This window comes from Macaca nemestrina, chromosome 10 (genome assembly GCF_043159975.1).
Source record: "Macaca nemestrina isolate mMacNem1 chromosome 10, mMacNem.hap1, whole genome shotgun sequence".
NCBI lineage: Eukaryota > Metazoa > Chordata > Mammalia > Primates > Cercopithecidae > Macaca > Macaca nemestrina.
Window position 1 is genome coordinate 132,867,281 of NC_092134.1, and position 26,134 is coordinate 132,893,414.

Consider the following 26,134-nt stretch of genomic DNA (forward strand, 5'->3'; position numbering starts at 1 on the left):
CACTTTTCATTTTTAATTATGCAAAATTAAAAGGAAAAGTAGTACACATGAGTCAGGGAAAGAATGAATCCTCACATCAGGTCTGAGGAGACAAAGTTTTATGTTTGCACCCTGGCTGTCTTTGCTGGTTATATAAACTCTGTGAATGTTGCTTAACTTAACCTGACCTGCTTCACTGCTACTCCTGCCACACATTAATCCTCAACATTTGCCCCTAAGTCCCTGTCTGCCCTTAGTATCCTCTATACTGTGCCCTGCCATTACCCTAAAGCCACTTGTAACTCTTATAGCAGTTTTCTCCATGATACGTCGTGAGTTTCAGTTTTCTTTTATAATCATGTAATACATAAAGATTGAATTGAGAAATCATCATAAACAGAAGTTATTGTCCAGTGGAAATTTCTGGGAGATGGAATGTTCTATGTTTTATGTGTATGCTCTCCAATTCAGTGGCCACTAGTCACATGTGACAGCTTGAAATGTGGCTAGCACAACTGCATATTTAATTTTAATTAAAACTTAAGTAACCACATATGGTCAGTGGCTACTGTATTGGCTGGTGCAAAATAATATGTTATGATGTAAAAAAGATAGTAGTCAGTTGTCTTAAACAGTTACATAAAACCACATATCATAACATGCATTAAAATAATTATAGATGCATGGAAGAATTCATAAAAATCAGCAAAATAATTTCATACCGTGTTTTTCCCTTACCTTCACACATTTATATTTTACTTCCTTTTAGCCATCTATCCCATTCTAATATCTTTCTGTGAATGCATTATCCTATTATGTACAGTTTCAACTTACAAGGCACAGACATTCACTTTGAATTCAGAGTCCACTACTAAGATATTTTCTGGTGCATCCACAGTCATTTGAAATTTGGGTAACACTGCCAGTAAAAAAAAAAAAAAAAAAAAAGTATATATTATATTATAATGTATATATTATATATTATTAACAGAACTATTATTAACATAAATACATATTAACATAAATACATTCATACAAAACAATTGTTTCTCCTTTACAAACCATCGACCTTTGCTTATGTTTGCCGTTAATAAACAGTGTGAGGAGGACACTGAAGTGCATAAGACTGGATTTTGGAATTGGATAGAAAAATGCATATTTTGAATTCTAAATTCATCACTTTTCAGGTGTTGAACTTGGGAAAGTGTTTCTCAATGTCTTCATCTTTAAAAAAGTAATAATGATACTACAATAAAAATTTTATGAAGATTTTAGGAGAAATTATGAAGGGACTAATGGCTAACGTATGACTAATGTCAATTCCATTCTTTTCATAAGAAGTGCTTTACATCCCAGAAACTATCATATAAAATAGAATCCAGATACTACAAAAGGAAGATAGAATAGATAACCTAGGTCAACAGAGAATTGCAGGAAGATTATGGGCTGAACTAGGAGATAAAAATCAAAGTAGATGGAGAACCCTAAAATAGTAACAGAGGACAAGGAAAGAGGAAAGGAAGAGATACTCACTTGAGAATTTGTTATTTAATAATCCTGCCCTTGCAAAATTGAAAAGATTTTGTAATTTTTTATTAATAGGTAATATTTTCATTGCTATTTATTTACCATATTCTTCCACAGAGAAGGAGTGATACGTTTTCTTCTCATTGAGCATCTCCACGGTGATTCTATACCATCCGAGGATGGGCTCTGAGATTAACTGGAAGGAAAGTTGTAGAATTCCTCCCACAGACTCCTCATTCACCCACTGTTGTATTCGGTTGCCTTCTGGATCCTAAGAATAAGAAAGTAGATTTTTGCATGCTGGATGTTTTTATTCATTATAAAGTTTCAGCAAGGTGCTTCCTACTTAGGTTTCTAACCTACTTAAGATTCAAAACATGAGTGTGTCCTTACATTCCCCAAGGAGACTTGGTTACTCTCCTATCTGGGGTCACATAGGTGTATATTATAACACTTAGTATATTTTAGAGCTAGCTGTGATTTTCTTACTTTTATTTTCTGTGTCAATCTCTGTGTCAATTTCTTAAAGGCGGGCCATATTTTATCCCCAGTGCATTAAACATTAAGTATAAATTTATATATATTCAACAACTAAGCATTAAATTAAATACAGTCATAGTTGCCCATTGTCTATATCATTATTATCTATATTAATGGGTGCATGCTAATATGAATCACATTGTGGTGGGGGTGGAAACCTATTTCTGTCCTCTTGAGGCTGTCTACATGAAATTAATAATTTTGTGACCATTTAAATAGACAGTCTTCCCTGTGAGCTGCCTTTTGATTTTGAGGTTTGGAGACACGTTCAAAAAATGAGAAAACAATTCTTCAACTAGTAGTTATCTTACCTGAAGGGTGATCACTGGATACTGAAATAAAAATAAAAATAATGTTATTATATGAACTCAAAGGTTTTTTTCTAGATGCGTGAAGAGGTTAATTATAAATCTATTATTAAGCAAAGAAACAAGCACATTTAGGACAACCCAAACAAATATTGATTTCTGACTGAAAGTTTGAATATCTGTTGATTATACTGAGACTCATCTGCCTAGTTTTCAAGAATTTTCATTTACTTCTCTCTCTTTCACAACACACACCCTGCAGTCTCAGTAAGCAACCCTGCCCTTGGGTCTTTCCAACATAATAAAAATGCCCTCTTACATGAATAATAACTTCCTTATCGACAAATTCGTGGTCAGTCTTCACTCTGACAGTTGCAATGTTTTACACTGCTGGTTGCCTCTTTTTGAAATGCTTCAATTTTTATTTCTGTATCTAGCACTAATTTTTTTTGTCTTAGATTCCTGACCATTCCTATACTCCACCATTTCCTTATCAGACAAGTAAATAAATGTAGACATTTGCCCAAGTTTCCCTTGCAGAGTCTCCTCTCCTTCATCCTTCTCCTTCCACCTCTTTGTATCTCCTCTCAGTTCTCTCCATGTTTGCTACTCTTGCCCCCTCTAAACCTATAGTCAACAGTTTGACTTTCATCTCTTAGTGTTTTCTCTCAGGACCTTAAAACTAAGAAGTTGAAATTAAAGACTCCCAGGCCAGAAGCCCTCATGTGAACAGGCTGATGAAAATTTTTAAAATGAGTACGTAGGGTCTTTTGCCCACTCCCCAAGTTGCCAAGTGCTCCTTCCCACTAATTGCAGCTTTCATTCACTAATAAAACATAATGTGTCTGGAGACAGGAATAGGATTCATAAACCTTGTCCAGAATTCTTGTAACTGAGAAATAGAACAGTTGGATTAAGGGCCTCACTTGTTATTCTAAATTCATGGAATTGAATCTCGATGAAATATTGAGATGGTATTGAAGAAATACTGCTGCATCATTAACTCAAGCATTAAGAGAGGTAGAGCTTCTCATGAGATTTCCTCATAGGAAGAAAATGAAGAATATATTACCCAAAGGTGCCATGGGAAGACGTTAACCATTTGGATGAGATTCTAATAATGAGAAATGAACGTAGAGTACTGTCCCGTTTTGTTTGCTATTTGCAATGTTTCCAATGCAGATGGCTTCAACTGTGTTCAACAAATTGAGTTTTTATTACTTAATTTGTCTTTTTTAATTAGTTTTTTTTTTAACTGATCTTGGTCTATTTCAAAAAACCAGTGAGCAAGAACCTAATAAAACCACATTTTCATTGTTCTAAGCTGCTTGATTTTTTTCCAAAAACAATTATTAAAATGAGGCTGATTCTGCTCTAGTCACTAAGGACCATCTGCACTAAATCTTGTATAAACCAGTCAAGAACCAATACAACAACTCCTTCATGTCCCCTTCTGGTTCATACTACCTCCCTAAAAAGAGGGCCTCTATTTAGAAGACAAGTAGTTCCAGGTCTTAAGATATGTTTCAAGAAAGATCTGAAACTTCTTGATGTAAATGAAACTTTCTGGAAAAAAATATGTTTGAATATTCTACAAAACACTGACCTAAAGGAAAAGAAAGTCACCATCAGTAATGAAATTGCAGAAAATGAAAGAAAAGACTGATGTAAGATTTGGGCAGAAGAAACTAGGTATATGCTGTATATCTTGGCTCATTTGATAATGACCCAAGTTGCATCATTACTATATTTTGATTATGTAGTCCAATTTATTATGAATGCCCAAATCTCATAGGCCAGCCATGCATTGAATCTATTTATTTAAATGGAATACTGAATCGGATAATATCCAGCAATTAGAAACACTGGCTTGGAAAGATAAAACCACATGATCTCTTAGCTGCCATCATTTTTGGAACTGCTACATCAATTTCCATCTCTATACATAAACACATGCAATTCGCTGTGCCATGGAAACTCCATGCCATAAACATTTGGTACAAATGTCTTCTTATCTATGACCCATATTTGAAGGAACAGTCCATTAATCCTGTTGTTCTTATGCAAATGTAGTTATTATCAAGCAGAGAGTTGGATAATCATATTTGGCCTAATTGATAATAATAAGTCAACAATGAGGGGTGAGAACTAACAAGGGAATTACGATACTGTTGCAGCTGCTTTGATTTTCAAGGAGCCCTTTACTTCCCCATGGTGCTTCCAATCGAGGATGATTGTCAAAGGATTGCAGTAGAAATTCTCACTGCTTTGGTTAAATAGAGGAGTGGCATTCTTAGAAATAGAAGCTTCAACCATGAGCCAAGGAGAACAGGAAGCACACGCTATCTTATAGAAGTGATTTTGGATTTAGATTAATACAAGGTATTTGGGGCACTAAAAATTAGATTCCTGCTCTGGAAATTAAAATTAAGCAACAATCTAGTGAATGTAGCATAACTATAGAAGATGGGGAAAGGAGGTGGATTAAAAGTGATGACGTCTTAAATATGTTAAGGATGAAGTACAATTTGGACGGAGGAAAAGGCAGTAACAGAGAAACCATCTGTACTGCTTCTTTCTGTAAGCTTAAGAAGCTTTTTCGTAACTGCGTTCAGTTGAGAGATTGACCTAAGAGACCACAAAAGAATGCTTAGTTCTAACAGGTTTCTAAACTACATGAAATGAAATTTATCAAGTATCCTGTTGTAAAGACTTCAGTCTTTTCCAGGTTACGATTCGTTGTCTTTTGACTGTTTTCACTATTAATCACCTTTGTTCTCAGATTGTCTCTAGCAGGGTTGTAGTTGCCTACTGAAATACTGTCTTAGACTACCATCACCATGTTCCTGCTCTGTATTTAGTTCCTTAACTGTACATCAGTGTCTATGAAATAACTTCTCTGAATTTCCCATTAGGGAAAATGAGGCAGCGTCACTTTCCCTAATGGGTAGCAACACTTCCCCCTTTACTATCCCTGTGTAAATAAAGAGCAGTATCTGGAAAAATTGGAAGGGATCCTGGAACACATCCTCAGTCAAGCTATTTCTCTGCTCTACACACAAACTGCTCCTCTATGACCAACTGTAATTCAGGTGCCTACACAACATAGCACCAAGCCTACTTTCCAAATTGTTTTTCAACATGACCTTTTTTTTTTTTTTTTTTTTTGAGACGGAGTCTCACTCTGTCGCCCAGGCTGGAGAGCAGTGGCCCGATCTCGGCTCACTGCAAGCTCTGCCTCCTGGATTCACGCCATTCTCCTGCCTCAGCCTCCCGAGTAGCTGGGACTACAGGCGCCTGCCACCACGCCCGGCTAGTTTTTTGTGTGTTTAGTAGAGACAGGGTTTTGCCGTGTTAGCCAGGATGGTCTCGATCTCCTGACTTCATGATCTGCCCGCCTCGGCCTCCCAAAGTGCTGGGCTTACAGGCACGAGCCACCGCGCCCGGCCCTTCAACATGACTTTCTATATTTGTTATAAGTTTCAGCAAAGCTGGGTTATGACTATTCCCTAAATCCTCTTGATTCTCTACCCACATGCCTTCACTACCATTTTTTCTCTGCCTACAGTATCTTCTAGGCCTAATTTATACATTTGGTCATCTCTGTTCCCTAAGGAGTGTCTTGATTTCACCTACCCTGTGACATCTGTATCAGGCATGGCCAATGCTTCCCCCTTCAATCCCTTTTTCTGGTTCTTTCCAACTACCCCCAGCTCCATTGTGTTTTACTTCTAACAGCTTTCACCTGTGAACTTTTTGAGAGGCCTGTTTTGGGGCCTGGTGGTAAGTTCTTAGGGGTTTACTCCTATGTTGTGGGGGTGCCCAGAGCCAATAACTGCCTGATGCTGGAGTACAAAAGCCCAGCTTTGGTTCCTAAAGTGGAATGAATTCTGAAGTGTAATTTACACTCCAGAGCTTCCTGCCAGTCAGGCTGAAGACTTTGCTCAAAATCAATTGCACCCATGCTTGGTTTCCTCCCTCCCCTGCCCTGCTTCTCTCCACTCTCTTATTGGTTTCTCCTGGCAGCACTTTCTTAATAATTCAGTTGTCCATTTTTCCCTCTCTCAGAATCTCATTCTGGAGAAGTTGGCCTGAGATAAAACCTCTCCTGGTAACTCCAAATACAAAGCAGCCGTAATGCTAAATTCACTGGTCATGTAATTCACTCATTCAGTCATTATAAAGTATTATTGTGACTCGGCTCACTGGCTCATGCCTGTAATGCCAGCGCTTTAGGAGGCCAAGGCAAGAAGATTGCTTGAGGTCAGGAGTTTGAGAACAGCCTGGGCAACATAGCAAAACCCTGTCTCCACAAAAAAAAAAAAAAAATTAACTGGGCATGATGCTGCTGCCAGTAGTCCAAGCCACTTGGGGGACTGGGGCAGGAGGATCGCTTGAGCCCAGAAGTTAAGGCTGGTGAGTTATAATCGCACCACAGCACTCCAGTCTGGGCAACAGAGCAAGACTCCATCTCTAAAATACATAAATAAATAAAATATTCATTCTATATAACATTACTCATTCACTCAATACATAATTTAATAATGGTATAATATTAAGAGCCTACTATCTGCCATATCCTATTCTTCCAGATGTCAGGAATATAGTCATGCATGTTGCTTCATTTATGTTCTTCTCCAACAACCTCTGTTCTAATGTAATCATTCTGGGAACAGAAAGAGTATCTTCTGTATCTTTGGGTCTCGGCTTACCTAGCACAGTGCTTTATAAGTGGTCAGCATTCAGTAAATTACAGACTTTTATCTGTAATTAGGAAATATGTTTAATTGTGTTGACCAGAGAGAGTGAGGAAGAAGAAAAAAGGAAAAAGTTTGATGGTAAGGGAGGAATACATAGGCTAATAAGAATGTAAAACCAGTAACTTAGACTGGTCTGCCTCATTTTCATGGATTAATTTTAAGAAGCAAAACCATGCACAAATACCTACCTCTTTCTAGCTATAGCTTACCATTTCATCAACTGATTTCAAATGATCATCCAGAGACACAACTCGAAACATCACTGAAGAAAGAAAGAAAGGTGATGTAATGAAAGTATTTACCTTTGTGTCATCACAGCTTTCTTCCTACATTGATTAACTTAGGTGAATCGAAAAGCACTAAGTTACTACTGCCTGTGATGAGGAGTTACACGCACATCTTATGTAAGACATATCGGATCCCTGGGTTATCAGGTTGAGCTTATTAAGTTATACTGCCAAGAAAGGGTTCAGTAAAAGAACTTTTTGTCTTTCTTTTGTACTTCTAACCCTGCTTTATCTTTCTCCTCTTACGCATTCTCACAACATGTGCTCAGGCTGCCTAATGACTTCACTAAAGAAATGAAAGCCAGAGGAGGCGGGTCACTTAACTATTAGTACAATTCCTCACAGAGATTACATGCATACGTATGCATACTATGCATGCATATTTAGTGTGTGCTTTTTCTGTATATCCCTCATCAACCAATGCCCTTATTCCCTTAACCCGCAGTGGAAGCACCTGCAATCAGCTGTACTCTCACATTCTTATCCATCTGTGTCCTATCCCCGAGTTGGTTCTCAGCCTGATGGACCTTGTCAAACTCATGTTACTATGCTGTCAGTAAACTTCATTCTCTTTTGAAGATGTTTCTCTCTACCCCTATTTCTCTCGCAAAACTCTCGATTTCTTTTTTGCTTTGAGGTTGCCTCTCTCCCTCTAGGTCTCCCTCTAGGTCTCTATAGTGGAGACCTCTCATCTTCCACATGGCTTGAGAAGGGAAATAAGTAACTTCCTAGTTCACAACTCCAACAAAACATTTTTTTCTTGCATTTTAATTCAAAAGAGAGAAATTATTATTTGAGATGCCACTAGTTTCAGAAAATTTATTCCTGTTGATGTCATCTAATGACTTTCTGGTTCTGTCATAGAATGTCACCTGGCTAATGGTCTTCCTTTCTACTGCTTAGATGTCATGGGAAGTTTTGATAGGCTTTAAGGGAAATGAAGATTCTTGTCAAAATTGGTATTGGCCATCATACCAGAGTCAGTGTATTTTGGAAAAAATGTCATTTGCTGATGACAAGGCTATGTTGTCATCTGTCTATATAAACTTTCTGTCCCTTTGTGTTTTCAGGTTCATTTAGAGTTCAACTTTGTTAATCTCATTCTTCCAGATTATTGACCTTCTCCTGGCTTCAATTCATTTATTCGCACATTAATTTTTAACATCTTTATTTGATAACCTATTTCATAATTCTATTCATATGTATGTGCAAGTATGGGTGTCAAATGCTGACTTTAAAAAAAAAAAAAAGACTTGCTGTTTGGGTATCACAGAATTCATAAGATTGGCTGAGAAATGCTGATCCCATCATAGCTCATGGTTTAAATGTGGTCTCTATATTGATGGTTCTTCAAATTCATATCTTCAGCCCTTTTTTCTCTTTTCTTTTTCTTTCTTTTTTTCTTTTTTGAGACAGGGTCTCACTCTCATCACTCAGGCTGGAGTGCAGTGGTGCAAGCTCGGCTCACTGCAGCCTCAACTTTCCAAGCTCAGGTGATCCTCCCACCTCAGCCTTCCAAGTAGCTGGAACTACTTTGCCCCACCACACCTGGCTAACTTTTTTGTAATTTTAGTAGAGGTGGGTTTTCAACATGTTGCCCAGGCTTATTGTGAACTCCTGGGCTCAAGTAATCTGCCTGCCTTGACTTCCCAAAGTGCTAGGACTACAGGCATGAGCAACTGCGCCTGGCCCTGCCCTTTCTTCTTACCTAAAGTTTCATAAATACTGCTTCCTGCTTGACATATCTGCCTGAATATTTAGAAGATATCTCACCCTTAGTGTGCCCAAAAATGTAATCCTGATTTCTTTCCCCTTGCCCTACACTTCCTTATTTTAGTAAATGACAATTCTGTCCAGGTGTTTAGGCTAGAAATTTTGGACTCATTCTTATTCCCTCATTCTTATCATCCCCTCATTCTCATTCCCTCTTTATATTACACTCTACATCAAAACATACCTTAAAGATATTACCTGCTATTTCTCTTGCCCAGAATGATTTTCCCCACCCATGGTAGACATCCTCACTTCATTCAGGTCTCTGCTTAATTATCTCAACACATTTTTTCCCTCTAGTTTTAATCTTTTCACCTACTTCATTAGCTCTGTCATTTAAAACTAGAATTCTGGCTGGGTGCGGTGGCTCACGCCTGTAATCCCAGCACTTTGGGAAGCTGGGGGGGGGCAGATCACAAGGTCGGAAGTTCGAGACCAGCCTGGCCAATATGGTGAAACTGCATCTCTACTAACAAAATACAAAAAAAAAATTAGACGGACTTGGTGGCACACATCTGTAATCCCAGCTACTCAGGAGGCTGAGGCAAGAGAATTGCTCGAACCTGGGAGTTGGAGGTTGCTGTGAGCTGAGTTTGCCCCACTGCACTCCAGCCTGGGCAACAGAGCAAGACTCTGTTTCAAAAAAAAAAAATAGATTTCTCTTTAACTCCAAAACTGTCCCTGTCTTTGTTCAAGATGTAATCATCTCGTGTTTGGACTCTCACAACTGTCACTAACTGGATCACTGCCATTTGTGTGGCCATAACTTAGCTAATCTTTCTATGGTTATCAGAGCCACTTTCTGAAGACTAAATCTTATCTTGAATCTTCTCTGATGAAAACCTCCCATTGCACAAAAGCCAGTGTCTTCATAACTTAATGTGTAGCGAGTCACACGTTACTTTTTGTGAAGTTCCGACCTGGCCTTCTACTGCAGCCTCCTCTCCAGCCATTCCCACCGAGCCTCCTAACCTGAAGCTATACACTATCCCTTACCTGCGGTAATTTCATCATGAGTACTGACTTTACTTCTGTCATAGTTATTTCTATAATAGCCCTTTCCTTCTCACACAGAGGGGCTACCTTCCCTTCTACCCTGACACTGGAAGCTTGAATAGCCCTCCTTTAATTCTCCCAGACACAACTAGAATCTGCTTTGCTGAAGACTTTGTACATCAGTCAAGTACCTTATCCCTTCTTACTCTAAATGCATTCCTGTATATCCTCTTTGATATACTTATTTTTTAATAACTGAAGAATTAGTCACTTTCTATTCTATCTGTTTACTATACTTTTTCATATTTTGTTCATGCCACTATATAGCAGTTAATATATTGCATTATAAATACTGTGAACTTCCCTGGTGAGTTTCTCGTTTATCAATTTTGTGTTACTCTGCACTTTTATATTGCTACAGTGTATCATATTAAAATATTAAAATATGAAGATTGTACCAGATGTTTTACTACCATATAATCTATTATTTATTTGAAGGGCAGTTTTTTATGGAATTAAGAATAAATGTCTCATAAAATGTCAAATAGTTTAGGTAGTATTTTAATTCATGGTAGTTTAATGTAAAATAGCCTGTGCTCATTAAAGAAAATTAAGAGAAATTCCCTGAGATAGAAACAAGTTGAAGTACAAATCAATTACACACCCAAATCTGAAAACATGCTGTTCATGGCTCATGTGTTTGCATCTGTATGTGGATTTTCCATGTAGAATGTCTTCAGTGATAATATGTTTTCCCTATTTTAAAAAATTAACACAAGCTACAATAGGTGTTTAAGAGGTGTTTTAGAATTACGTCAATCTCCAGAAAATATTTGTGGTAACTGCACCAGATTAAGCCATGTACAGATAACTTTCATTCTTATTTCTTTTACAGGTAGGGTACCCTTATCGTGCAAGGTGTATTCTTGAAAACTCTCAATTTAAAACTAATTTGTTTAGGAGTTATCTTGTTAAGAGATTACATGTGTTACTATAAAAATATAGCCCTCATGTAGCCATAGCATACATAGCTGATAATGCACTGAGCTTGCCATCTTTAAAACTATAAAAACTATAAATTTTCCTTCAGTTAAAAAATTGGGGAAAATGTTTTCATTAAGTGAAATTATATACAAGAGTGAGATAACAAAAAATTGCTTTCACATCATAAACTTTCAAAGCCATATAATTTAAATTTATATAATTCACAGATATTTCTAGTGCACTTATTGTCAAAATAGCACAAAATTTTCAAAACAGGACAAAACTACTTTCTTCATAGAAATGACAGTGGCTGTCAGGGTAAGCAATACACAATTCTTTTTTCCTAGGTAATGGGAATCCTACTGCTTCCTCTGGATTAGTAGGTAAATTAAAGTAACTTCCTCTCTATAATTCTCTGAAGTTTAAGAGTTTTATTTTAGAGCTTAAAAAACCTTTTAGATTTTTGGTGATTCTTTTTTCTCTATTTAGGTGCCTGGCATATTTTATAGATTTACCCATAAGTATGTATTTTCAAGAAAAAGACTAAAATGTATTAATGCTTAAATAAATAAAATATCTTACTGTTCTAAATCTTGTAGCAGGGATGGATGCTTTAAACAAATGCAATGAAACTCTTACAACAAAATTTCAAGAGACAAGAAGTAGTTGGTGATTATTTTGGGAGAGGGACTTCTTACAACCTAAAGTTATACGAGGTAAAACCTATTCAAATTTCTTAAGATCTACTCTGTGCTCATTGTCCACAAGATAGCAGACAAACGAATTGGCTGTCCTGTATTTATTTCTGATCTCAGAATTAAATTTCATTGTATGCTTTTTCTTTGATCTTGGGCACATTTGGGCAGAAGTGCTAACAGGAAGGAAAAGCCAGTCAAACAAGTACTCAGTTTTCAGTCAGGCAAATACTTCTGGTCAAACCAGGAACTCAAAGAATGTGTTAATTGCAAATATATGAAGCTGAAGAACAAAAAGTTACAGAAACGTATCTAGATAATTTCTGCATCCTCTCTTTAGAGTTTCAAATGACCACATTTGCAATACTGTAGCCATCAATAGTTCCCTATAAAATTTTTAGCCTGCACTAATGTTCTATCTCCTGTAATATCTCAAAGGGAGGAGGGGAGATGCATATATAGACATCAAAATGCAGGTGGTGGTCACATATGAAGCAACAACAAACTAAATGTGCAATGAGGTTTTAGCATACAGTCATAGTTAATCTCATACCATATTTTTTATTCAAAAAAGAAGCACGATCCTGAGTAGATTATGAATATTTGTAGCATTATATCTCAGATTATAATGATCAGTTTTTTGAAAACTATCCCTCAATTGTGTAAGGCTCCTGGCTCAATTTCTTTGCTATTTTATAACCTTTCCTCTGTGCATTAGACTCTTTACTAGACTGTGGATGGATAAGAAATTTAAAAGAAAGCATTCATTTTAAATTAAGTTTTTATGCTTCTTTGCTCTTTGAAGTAGCAGCCACCTTCCCCACCTCTGCCTTCTGCAGCTCTCCTTAGCAAGAATCCTAGAAGCCTTCCTTAGACATCCTCTTGTGTCAACCACATACACTCTTCTCCCTCATAAGCATCGCCCACCCCAGTGTGCATGCTCTCTTAATGTTTGTTCCGCCGTTATTGGTGCCAGCCCAAACTGTACAGCCGTGCCCTGTCTTTCTTGTCTAGTCTTTCAGTCTTTCTCTGGTGCCTAAATACCGACCTGAATGCCCTCTTTTGTGAAGTGAGGGAGGGAGGCAAAGGGTCAGGGGAAGAGGAGTGGAAGGGTGGGGACAGCACAATGCATGCAGTACATTCCTCCATCTCCAGCGCACATCCTTCACCTCCCTCTGCTTATGTTGTTCTGGGATCACAGTGTGGTGGTGCCTAAGCGGGCTCTGATTACTCTGATTCCCAGTTCATCCACGACTGCCTCCTCGAGGCATGATCCCCACATCTGTAGTGACTCCTTATGAGTGTTGCTTAACTGCATGAAAATGCCTCTTTAGTTCTATATTCAGGGCTTTCCTTTAACTGTTTTATTCACTGCAGCTTTTTCCCCTTCCTTTCTTTTTTTCTCTTTTATTATATCACATTTTATTCTATTGTCTTTTTTTATTATTATAGAAAAGAATAATATAGAAAAGAATATTACACGTGCATTAATACCACCTACATAACTGACTTTTTAGGGACAGAGATCAGGCTGTTTGACTGTATGTGTAAAGTTATTTTAATTTTTAAAAGTTCTAGGGTACATGTGCACAATGTGCAGGTTTGTTACATATGTATACATGTGCCATGTTGGTGTGCTGCACCCATTAACTTGTCATTTACATTAGGTATATCTCCTAATGCTATCCTTCCCCCCTCCCCCAACCGCACGACAGGCCCCAGTGGGTGATGTTCCCCTTCCTGTGTCCAAGTGTTCTTATTGTTCAGTTCCCACCTATGAGTGAGAACATGCGGTGTATGGTTTTCTGTCCTTGCCATAGTTTGCTCAGAATGATGGTTTCCAGCTTCATCCATGTCCCTGCAAAGGACATGAACTCATCCCATTTTATGGCTGCATAGTATTCCATGGTGTATATGTGCCACATTTTCTTAATCCAGTCTATCGTTGATGGACATTTGGGTTTCTTTACTCCAAATAAGCCTATCTACTTCTCTTTTTTTTTTTTTTTTTTTTTTTTTTTGAGACGGAGTCTCTCTCTGTCGCCCAGGCTGGAGTGCAGTGGCCGGATCTCGGATCACTGCAAGCTCCCCGTCCCGGGTTCACGCCATTCTCCTGCCTCAGCCTCCTGAGTAGCTGGGATTACAGGCGCCCGCCACCTCGCCCGGCTAGTTTTTTGTATTTTTTAGTAGAGACGGGGTTTCACCGTGTTAGCCAGGATGGTCTCGATCTCCTGACCTCATGATCCGCCCGTCTTGTCCTCCCAAAGTGCTTCTACTTCTCATTTTATGGCATGGTTTTTTAATTAATTCTACCTCAGTGCTTTTTTATGTACCATTCATCTCATCAGAAATGTCTTTCTTTTGAGTGCTGTAATCTGTATTCATCAACTCCTTCTGCACCCAGGAGAAGAGAGGAGGCTTTTCAGCTTGATTCAATGTCATGTTGATCATTCTATTACTTGGGCAATTCTCTAGTCACTAGGTGTATCTCATTTCATGTTCATGACATACTTTGTTGCTGTTTTATTTCTATTTCAACCATAAGCTTGTAAGTTTGCATAAACTAAAATTCAAAATTCCCAAATATGTGGTTAGAATGTTACTAGAATAATATGGATATTATTAGAAAATAAGAATAAGGCACTCTTTAAAAATACACTTTCTGAAGCTCCCCACCCCAGACTCATGGAAATGAAATCTCTAACATTTAGGCTATGTAATCTATATTTTTATTTTGTTTTTTTTAAGCAGGTTCTCTAATAAAATTTAATACAATAAAATTTCTGAGCTTGTATTGTGTACCATCAATTCAAATATCATATAAGTGACATTAGTTGAGGGTAACCTGATTTAGGTACACTCACCTTTCTGTCCAGGTTTGTAGATGGGTTTATCAGTTTGTACGAAGACCACGTTCTCTCTGGATCTGATTGCCACAGATCTCCTCTCTTCCAGGTTGAGAGTGACTCCTTTAGCAGAAAATGTAATGAATGCCAGTGGGTCAGATCTGGCCTGAGGGACCTAGGGAACAAATAAATACTCCATGAAACTGATTTTTCGTTAAGAAATCTCTATCACTGCGTGTTGGTATCACTAAAAGTTTTAATTCCTAATTTGTCATATTTATTTCTTCAATAACCATCCTTGTTTATTTCTCTTGCTTTGTCACTTCCTTATCTCACCATTTAAATGAATTCTTTTGCCTTTCTTAAAACTTTCCTTTTCTGCACAAGATATATATCTTTTCTGCAAAAAAGATATATATCTTTTTATATATCTTATTCCCTTCAACAATTTTCTGGCATAAAATCAAATGTTTTGGCTCTTGCCCTTGTTACCATTTATGACTGTACTGACATCATATCAAACTGAGGACTATATGATTCTTTTAAAAATTATAATAACTTGATGCATACAGTCAAATAGCCTGATCTCTGTCCCTAAAATGTCAGTTATGTGGGTGGTGTTCACCTGTAATATTCTTTTCTATATTAAGCAGAAAGAAGCATTTACCTCAAAGCTGATGCATTTGAAGAAATTTTCTCCAGTAACATTTTCTTCAAACATTTTGGTCTGGACCTCACCATAGTTGAGGGAGACCGTCAAAACAACAGATTCGGTGAGATTAAAAAGCTGGGCACAAGCTTTATCCAAAGAGCCTTCTTGTAGAACAGAAGGAATCAGCAGAACATACTGCCTACAAAATTCAAGCAAGACCATTACAATTGAATGTGCCAATGATTAGTTACTTAGCAATTATTGTGTTAACTGAAGAATTTTTGAGTTTAAGTATGTTCTTTTTAAATGTGAGAAATACATCAAATAGCTAAATCTGCATGAAACGGAAAGATGCTGGCCTAGGAATTAAATTTTAAAGAGTCAAAAAGGAAATCTCAATTAAAAATCAGCAGGTAATTTGTCATTAGTTCTATAAAGGTTAACATCATCAGTGTTCTTATGCAATGCTTTTGCCCCCAAACTGGCACAGCACATTCTGTTTTATATTTGCCTACTATTTGTCCAGTTCCTTCCCCAGGAGCTGCCAGACACCTCTTCCTCAACATAAATATAGCACTGTTACAGCTCTTAATCAGCATTCTGGATATCTATGAGGCAGAGATGATGGTGCCACTCAAATTTGAAATTTACTATTCCCATGAGCATATTTTGGATTGTATTGTAAAATGACAAAATTATTTAAAATCAAATCACTGCAATAAAAATGCAATGTTTAAATTTTTTTTTTTTTTTTTTTTTTTTTCTTTTGACAGAGTCTCCCTCTGTCGCCCAGGCTGGAGTGCAGTGGCATGATCTTGGCTCACTGAAACCTCCCCCTCCCAGATTCAAGTGATTCTCCAGCCTCAGCCTCCAGAGTAGCTGGGATTACGGGCTCATGCTACCACACCTGGCTAATTTTTGTATTTTTAGTAAAGACGGGGTTTCACTATGTTGGCCAGGCTGGTCTTGAACTCCTGACCTCAGGTGATCCACCCATCTCAGCCTCCCAAAGTGCTGAAATTACAGGCATGAGCCACTGTGCCCAGCCTGAATTTTTAATACCAAGCTCTATTTGCCTTCCATGTGAAATAATAAACTGTGTAATCACTTACACGTTTGGTGACAGAGAAAGAGACAGATGAAAGAGAAAAACACCCAGATGTATTATCTTCCACATCATGATCCAAGGAGATGAAGAAAAAGTCAATAGGTCGTGTCCGCTAGATCCATGTACAGGTCAATGTGCTAGGAGCCCAGATGTTCTCACTAGTCAGGGAAGTCAAGTATGGGACTATATATCCCTACAGGAGATTTTGTCAGTATTTCCTGAGTCATTCTTAAAGTTTAAGACATGTTTAAATTTTAGCCACCTCCCAGTGTCTTACATGTCATTAGATGTGTCATCTAATTTACAAAAGAGTCTTGCATCAGCACTTCCTAGACATAAATTATGATGCCTATGAGTGAAAATTTCAAGAACAAATTAAACCTAATTTCAGTAAATTCAGTTATTGTAAATTAATTTGTATCTCACTATTATTTCTTGGTTGAGAGCTAAATCTATTTTGAGAACTCAGTACCAATTTCTGGTTGGCAATGTTCTGTATAGTTATTACCATGGAACAAAAATAATAAAGGCTTAAGGAAGCTCTAAGTGAAAAAAAATTAAATATTACTACTATGTATTTTTTATTACTAATCGTTGATGTTGTATTTTCCATATGACGTATTTTTATATACAAGTATCCTGGTAGGAAAGTTTATTGAAGCATTACTTTTTCTTGGTTTGCATTTCATTTTCTTCTTTTCCTTTACCAAAATTATTGCCAGGTATTTTGTGTTTCTTTGTCTTTAGAGTTTTGACTAAATAAGATGCTCTTAGAAAACAATCTCATGATTGCTGTGACTTTATCATGTATCACGAAGTGGTTTCATCGGGCTCTGCCTCTGACATTGCCCGTTTACTGAAAATAGCAAGAAATCTATTTTACCAAAAGTTTTTTCCTAAAATTCAAGTTAATTATATCATATCCTCTTTAAAAATCCTTTAATGGTCCACTATTACTTAGAAGATAAATTCCAAACTCTTTAGAAAGTTTCTTAAGGTTCTTATCCATCTTTAGCCCCCACTGCTTGCCCACAGACGTTCTGCTTTCTTCCCTGAAAACACCAGCAATGTACCACACCCTTTCATCTCTCCATGTGTATTTGTGGGCTCAATCGTCTGTCTAGAACCTCTATATGACTTCCTGTCTACCAGGTACATAGATCCTCATTGTTCTTTTGTGATTCAGTTCAAACTTTCATAACTCCCAAACTGAAATTAGCTGTTGCTGCTTTTAGCTCCCATAGCACAGCTACTCATCTCTATTAGAGGATGTCATGTCACACTACAAATATTTAGTTTTTATGTAATATACGCCACTTGGCTGTGGGAGTCTCAGAGATACAGCCTGCATGTTTTATTCATTGATGAATTTCCAGTGGGTGGTATATGAATGCTAGCACCTCTTGAGTCAATCATGACTTTTAGTCAGTCTCAGGTTTTCCATAGAATCTTGTGTCTGTGTACAACTAACCATATTCTTAGGGAGCAAAATAGGAGAATATTAACTCTCCCAGGAGGAGAACTTCTTTCCATTCAGCTCATCCTGTGCCGTGTTTGAAGTAAGCACTGTTGACTCCCAGACTTTTAAAGCGAACCCATTATTGGGGTGTTAGTTTTCTATCCAGGGGTTGTACATGCGCTTTGTAATGCGGTGAGAAGCAGATGCATCTTTCTGACTAATAATATCTTCTGCTGGGTTCCCACTTCTGTATATTACAGAGAACTAGAAAAGATTAAAGCTAGTCATCATCTGTATTTAGGGTATGGTCAACTTAATGAGGCATTAGTTTTTATTTTATTCTTACTGTATTTTCACCTAACCCTTTCTAAAAAGCCTGTTATCATGCACTTCTTTACCTATGAAATTTTGGCCAAATCTAAAGACAATTGCCCTTAATCATTTGACTAAGACAATGGACTTTATGCTTTCAATCTACTCCTTCCTCTTTATATCCCAGTTGGCTAACAGTCTCAGATTAGTGACTACTTGTGTTATTCTCTGTGAAAAGCAACACCCAGACCTACCTCTCTTTATGTTGGCCTGTTACTGATTCCTTGGGGTTTCCTTGCCCCTTGCCACAACCCTCATTCCAAAGTGTGAATCTAAAATGATCACTTACTATTTGAGGAACGCAGTCAGGCATGTACTTACATATAGAGCATCTTTATTAATTAAAATGCAGAATATAAATCATACCAGTAGTAGGGCACATCTAGAGATCAAATGTTTTCTCAGATTTTAGTAACCCATTACAATTTAGAAATCCAGACCTAACATTGATAACAGGAAAGTTAATGTAAGAAATTTCCAAAAGACAAATTAATACAAATGCTTGAATTTGTTGAGTAGAAGGTGGATCTTGCAGAATACTCATCTTTTGTAAGGAGAATGAAATTCATCTTTACTAACACACATACAATCTCATCTATCTGATTTGATTGAAGACATCATAATTATTAAATATTTGAATAATAACCCTCAGATAAATAAATATATGAGCATACTACATTGACTTGCATATACAAGAATTTTCTAGATTGTCAATTAGCACCTAAAATTTGGAGTAAATGCCCTAACCTTCTATCTGGGTATCATGTTTAGAATTATGATTTATTTTCTTATTCCATGGAATTATAACACATATGGAGTAATTTTATTAATATGATTTATACTTGCCTCCAACTCTCTAAGTTACATCTGACTTAAGGTATGATTGTTCATTCTTTTAGATTTTCCCAGAGATCTCAAAAGTGAATTGTGTACATTAAACATTATCCAAATTGAGAGATAGATACAAATATAGACCTCCCTAATACACCTTCTAAATTTGGTAAAAGTCTTCTAACTGTTTAAATGTGAAACAGTAAGAATAACAGAAAGACATATGTACACATGAACACAGAAATACATAAGTTTTTTACAATACAATAACAATGTTATTTGCATACAGGATACAGAGCAGTTGTTTCTAATTCTCAGTCTATGCATGGGAAATCCCCTTCTACTGTGGGAAAAGATTTCATCATTTACTAGACAAGAAGGATCTCATTCATAAAGTTAAGGGCGTGGAGAAAGTGGGAAAAATGATGAGTTGTCTATTAGGCAAACTGGGAATGCCATTTCCAGCATATGGAAAAAAATCCCTCTTTATTCACACACATTCCAATGTTCACTTCCCCGTCCTGTAAAGCAGAGATGTGTTTCATTACAACTATAAAAGTGCAATGCTGGGCTAAAGCCTCCTTACCATTACTACAAAAAAGGATTATAAACAAAATCTAAATCAATGCTTCTAACTTTAAGATCATTGTTCTAATGTTTTAAAAGAATGCATCTGGGATGCTTTTTATTATAATTTTTTAACAGCAGCAATTTATTTTATGAAATTTTAAAAAATGAGTTCAGTAATTATCAAAATAAAACACAAATAAGACGTAAGTCCAAGTCTGAGTATGTTGTGAATACGTTGGAATAATGTTATTAATAGATATTGTTTGCTTTTATGGCAATGAATATTCCTATATTTAATATAAGAAAACATTTTATATTCAAGATGCCTTTCCCTACACTGCAAAGTAACTGAAGTTCATAGGTAATATATACTATTAAAAAATAAACAAGGCTGGGCGCGGGGGCTCACGCCTGTAATCCCAGCACTTTGGGAGGCCGAGACGGGTGGATCACGAGGTCAGGAGATCGAGACCATCCTGGCCAACACGGTGAAACCCCGTCTCTACTAAAAATTACAAAAAATTAGTCGGGCATGGTGGCGGGCACCTGTAGTCCCAGCTACTCGGGAGGCTGAGGCAGGAGAATGGCATGAACCCGGGAGGCGGAGCTTGCAGTGAGCAGAGATCATGCCACTGCACTCCGGCCTGGGCGACAGAGTGAGACTCCGTCTCAAAAAAAAATGATAATAAAAAATAAACAAGTAATACATACTCATGAAAAGTAAAAAGAAAAATAAGAGAAGGAATAAATTATGCTTCCAAGCTTAGTGAAGACCTATTCACGCTTCCAAAGTCAATTTCAGTATATAATTTCTCTCCTGTGTTTTCACCACCTTTCTTGCTTCATTTTCTTTAAAGTATAATTCTTTAGGTAGTATTGATCATTTTTGATATTAAGAAAACATAAAGCTTCTAGAAATAATTCAAATCATTTTGCAACCTGTGGCTGTCATCACTTTGCAGAGCATGCAGTGTTTCTTCGTAGCCAGTTGATGAAGGGCTTAGGGAGATTTGCCAGGAACTTACCATGAGTCATGGGACAAATGGGAACTTGTCGTTCCCTCTGCAAAACCTGTTCTTGAGAAGCCCTTTGTCCAGAGCCTCAGCAGGCAGCTGGTTCATACCAGCCAATGGTAAGCAATGCTCATCTGTTCTCTCCTTTAAGGCCTCTCTTTGTGTGAAGACTCACAAACACAAGTATCTGTGGTGGGGCTGTGTCATGAGGGCAGGCTCACAGTGCTCTCCTCTGAGTTACAATTACTGAACATAATCAGGGTGTGTAAGCTTGTTTTATTTGGCATAAAAGCTGTTACAACAAGTTATAAACATTTCCAGAGCTTCTTACTAGTGGAACCACAGGTAATCTCTCAGGCAGAGTGTGGTTGGGACTGAATACACTCTGTTGGGAAAGGCCTGTGGTAAATGCAACACCTTGGCACAAGAAAGTTATACTTTTGTTGTAGTGTAAACCAAAAATAAACTTCTAAGCCCCCCAACCAACAGAATGAACCCCTTCTGTCAGCCCAGGACATCCTACAGTAAACCTGAAACACTAGTTCAGGTCACGATAGGAGTGGGAGGTCAGATGTATCTGATGATACCTTCCCCCTTTGGAATCCAGGCACTGCTAACCAGCATTAACATTAAAACAGAGACCTTAAGACAAAATACTCTTTGTAGCAATAAGACACCAACATGACAGACAACAGGACCTAAAAGAAATTGAAGTATTTTACCCCAAAATATATTTCTTTCTTTTTTTTTGCTTGAACATGATCATTTTTTAAAATTTTTACTTTAAGTTCTGGTATCCATGTGCAGAACGTGCAGGTTTATTGCATAGGTATACATGTGCCATGGTGGTTTGCTGCACCTATCAACCCGTCACATAGGTTTTAAGCCCCGCACCTAAAATATATTTCTTTGACATATTTTGAAATGGATCTGCACAGCTGTCTTTCGTGGGGAAAATCTACATTCTACAGAGAATTGTCTTTCTTTTCCAAGTCATTTACCTGATCCAGGAGAGACTTAACTAAGAGTCTGGCACCTTTTTAAGTCTGATAAGAGACATTTACAATCTGTTCTCTCTGAAGCCTGCTACCCAGAGGCTTCATCTGCATAATAAGAATCTTGGTCTCCAAAACCCCTTATCTTAACCCGGACACTTCCTTCTATCGATTCCAGGTCTTTAGATAAACTATTTTAGACGGGCACGGTGGCTCACGCCTGTAATCCCAGCACTTTGGGAGGCTGAGGCGGGTGGATTACGAGGTCAGGAGATCAAGACCATCCTGGCTAACACGGTGAAACCCTGTCTCTACTAAAAATAGATAAACTATTTTAATCAATTGCCAATCAGAAAATCTTTGACTCCACCAAGGACCTGGAAGCACAGTTCTCTGCCCCCTTTGAGCTGTCCTGCCTTTCTAGACCTAACCAACGTGTACCTCAAATGTATTGATTAATGTCGTATGTCTCCCTAAAACATGTAGATTCAAACTGTGGCCCAACCAGCTTGAGCGCATGTTCTCAAGATCTCCTGGGGCTGCGTCTTCATGGGCAATGGTCATGCATATTTGGCTCAGAATAACTCTCTCCAAATATTTTACAAAGTTTGACTCTTTTCATAGGCAGTAGCTTTCAGAAAACTACAATTACTCAACCTGACTTTAAAATATTAACGTGTTAAGAATTTGGTTTGTGTGTAAAACATTCATTCCTTTCCTTGTAAGGTAGTTTCAGAGCAGGACAAAGGCCTTGGAGCCTCATGGTGAGTGTTTGGATCTTGGTTCTACCACTTCTCAGATGATCAACCTTGGATGAGTTATTTGAATTCCCTGTGCTTCCCTTCCTTTGTCTATAGATGGGAATAGTCACAATACCATACCTTATAAGCTTGTTGTGGAAATTGAACAAGTAATATATTTAAAGTGATTAGAACAGTGACTGACACCGTAAACATTGGGTAAGCCCTTATAGAGACTAAATATTACACTCCCAACCTCCCCACACACCCTACAAAATTCTAGTCATAAAGAGCACTAGTATGAACCATGGGTTGCTCATGTCAGCCAAGTCCTCTCCAAAATGATTTTCCTGAAATCAGTATAGAAACAACTAAAAAAAAATGAGATGTCGTAAGTTCTGTATAATGATGCTATAGAATAAAAGAGGAAAGGAATTGAAAAAGATAAGTAAGAACATCTTTATCAGGTGCAAGTAACAGAATACCTAAATAATAGACTTTTAAAAAATCAAACATTTATAATCTCATTTGGCACAAATCCTGAGAATGGAGGACAGGCATTGGTTCAGCAGCTCACTCATGCCATCAAGGAGTTTCCTAAATTCTTTCCACCCTACTTCCTTTTGTGTCAGTATGATTTGCAATTTTGGCTCCTGAAGTAGCAAAGATTATTTCTTCCCAGCAATATCTCAATCTGAATGAAAAGAGTGAGCAGAAAAATTTTTTCTTCTCCTACATCTCTCTTTTCTTTTCTCTTCTCTCCTTCTTTCTCCTTCTCCTCCTCTTCCACCTTCTCCCTTTCCCTCTTCCTGGCCCCCACCTCTTTCACAAACTATTGCAGATGCTGTATTAGGAAATTCTCCTGTATAGCTCCTTACCCAGACCTGGTTTATATCTCTCATTGCTAGGCCAAAGTAGTGAATGCTGTGGTGTACCCTCTAGATAATCCCCTTCATGACAGAGGCACTTATGACCCTAGCAGCTAGGAATGTTGGTGGCTGTTGGCTGTCAGATGAATTCAGCTCTGAGAGCTTCCCTCAGCATCAGAGAAACATTTCACCCAGGTTCCTCCTCCTTTGTAGGGGCAGCTCAGTGCATAATAATGGGTACTGTGTGTGTATAAATGCACGGCTCTGTTGCCTTAAATTAGGACAACTCTGAACAACCACCCCAACCCCACAGCTCCCCATGGGATATACTGAGAACTTTATTGTGACTGCCTTGTAGTACAACTCCTTTTCTATACAATCCTGCGTCCTTCATCTTCTACAGGTATTGATCTTTAGAATTCTCTCCAATAAACCCTCTACCCACAAATCTCCATTTCAGAGTCTCCGTTTTGTGGAACCTGATCTGTGGATTCCAATCACTATAAGAGGGGATTGTGATAATATGATAGACTTAAAAAACAAAATCATGATTCAGCTGAGAGCACTTGAGGCCTGAGCAAAATATACACTCTCTAAACTTAAAAAGAAGAAGAAAATCTCATGGGTGAGCAACCACAAACACAGAAAAGTGCGTTGTTCAAGACACTTTATTTTGCCTATTGCATTGTGTTGGAAGGATGGGAAGGAGTGAACAGAAAGTTGTGAGCAAGATAAAAATACTAAAATGTCATTTTTTGGTACAGTACAAAGAAAATAAGAGCTCCCAAAGATCAGTGACCAGCAAGAAGAATTTTGACATTAACATGGGCAGAGTTCCCTAAAAGAAGAATCCAGAGATGGTCTAAGCAGTGCTTCTCAAACTTTATACCTACCCAATCTGAGGACGATCTTGTTAACATGTGGATTCCGGTTCAGCATATGTGGGTAGGACCTGACATTCTGCATTCATTTCCAACAGCCTCCCAGCAATGAAAATACTGCTACTCTTCTGACCACACTTGGAGTAGCAAGGCTCTGGAGCCTTTGAACCCCAGTTCACCATTACATATGGCTGGGGAAGCTTTGAGTAGCCTTGACGTCCAAGCTATGCCTTTAGATCAAGGGATTTAAATTGTAGTCTTGGGCCTAGTAGTACCAGTATCACTTGGGATCCTCTTAAAAATACAAGTTCTTGTGCTTCAACCAGATCTATTGATCTATTCCAGGAATGAGTCTCAGCAATCTCACCATCTGGGTGATTCTGATACACACTAGAGTTTGAGAACCATTGCCTTGCTTTGGCAATCCTATTAAGTTGGTCTAAGTGAGACATCAGCATACACATTAAAAACAAACAAATTTAAAAAGCCCAGGCTCCTCGCATGTTCAAGGAAAGTCCACCCAAGAAAAAATGTGACCTTCTAGCACACTCGTGCTAGAGGTTTAAGAGAACAAATCCAGCTTATCTTGGCATATGGTGTCCCTCATGGGATGAAAGAAATGGGTAACTTTTTTTCTCCCTAAGTAAGTAAAAGATCAATTTTCAGTCCTCAGTTTCCTGGACTGACTTGCAGCACTGGACACTGTTGACTACTCCTTTTTCCCTGACAGTTTTTGACCTGGCTTCCAGGAGACCACACTGTTTTGGTCTTCCTCTGACTTCACTGGTTTCTCTCTCACAATCTCCTTGGCTGATTTCTTCTCAATCTGCTTCTCCCAACCTCCACATATTCAAGAGCTTCACAGAAAAGTCCCCAATTCTCTTCTCTATTCAGACTCATTGCCTGAGCAATCTCTTCCCATCCCACAATCTATGTGCTCACAATTCCACAATTTATATATTTTTTTTAGCTCAGAGCTGTCTCTTTCTCTCAAACACCTATACTGATTGTCCAACCTCCAACTTGATGTCTCCATTTGAGTATATAAAATCAAAAGCTCAAAGAAGAATTATTAGTCTTCTACCCCAAACCTATGTCAGCCATGGCATAGCTCAGGTAATGGCAATTCTTTCTGTAGAATTAGCTCAGGTCAACAGCATGGGAATGATCTCTGATCACTTTTTTTTTTTTTCTCATTCCTTGTATTCAGTCCAGGAAATCATACTGGTTTTACTTTCAAAATATACCTAGAATCTATTGCTTCTTACCAGCATCTCCCCTGCTACAACCCTGGTCCAAGCCACAATCACCTCTTGCCTGGATTATTTTCACAACCTCCGCCAGCCTATACTCAACACAGCAACCAGCTGATTATTTTAAAACGTAATCAGATCAGGCCACGGCTCTACCCAAAACCCTGCAATCATTCCCAGTTTTGCTCAGAGTGAAATCTAAAGCCCTAACAATGACCCTTGATCCCCTACCTGGTTTGGTGCCCCAACAGGGTTCTAATCTCTCTGCCTACTACTGTATCCTCTTTGCTCCAACTACTCTAGTACTATGCTAACTTAATTGTTGTTTCCCAAACACACAAGACACACCTTAACTTTATGGGCCTTGTTTTTTTCTAGCTGATCCCACTGCCAGGCCTAGTCTTTAGATGTCTTTAGATGTCTATGTGGCCAACTCCATAACCTCCTTCATGCCTTTGCCCAAATGTCACTGCCTCAATGATATCAACCCTAAGCCTTGTGTTTAGCTTTCCAGTCTTCCCAGAGTGTTCTATCTCCTCCTGCCCTTCTCTACATTTTATATTTCCCATAGCACTTATAACGTCTTAATTTCCTCGACTTTGCTTATCCATTATGTTCATTATTATGTTTGTACATTTCGTTTGATTGTATTAAACGTATTGTTTGTCTCCCCCATTAGAATGCAAGCACCACAGG

At 37.9% G+C, this 26,134-nt stretch overlaps 1 protein-coding gene across 6 annotated transcripts in view; it reads right to left on the bottom strand.

The window, feature by feature from the left end:
• The window catches only part of LOC105499896 (ovostatin-like), a 163,849-nt gene that overhangs the window by 69,488 nt on the left and 68,227 nt on the right, over positions 1 to 26,134 (bottom strand). For 5 of the 6 annotated variants that reach the window (XM_071072228.1, XM_011772756.3, XM_011772758.2 and 2 more), the window contains 6 exons: positions 15,363 to 15,546; positions 14,714 to 14,870; positions 7,324 to 7,376; positions 2,358 to 2,378; positions 1,609 to 1,777; positions 814 to 898 (listed from right to left, as the gene is read on the bottom strand). In XM_071072228.1, the coding sequence (XP_070928329.1) occupies positions 814 to 898; positions 1,609 to 1,777; positions 2,358 to 2,378; positions 7,324 to 7,376; positions 14,714 to 14,870; positions 15,363 to 15,546 (669 nt within the window). The remainder of the gene's footprint in view (positions 1 to 813; positions 899 to 1,608; positions 1,778 to 2,357; positions 2,379 to 7,323; positions 7,377 to 14,713; positions 14,871 to 15,362; positions 15,547 to 26,134) is intronic. The other variant, XM_071072231.1, reaches the window with a different exon arrangement.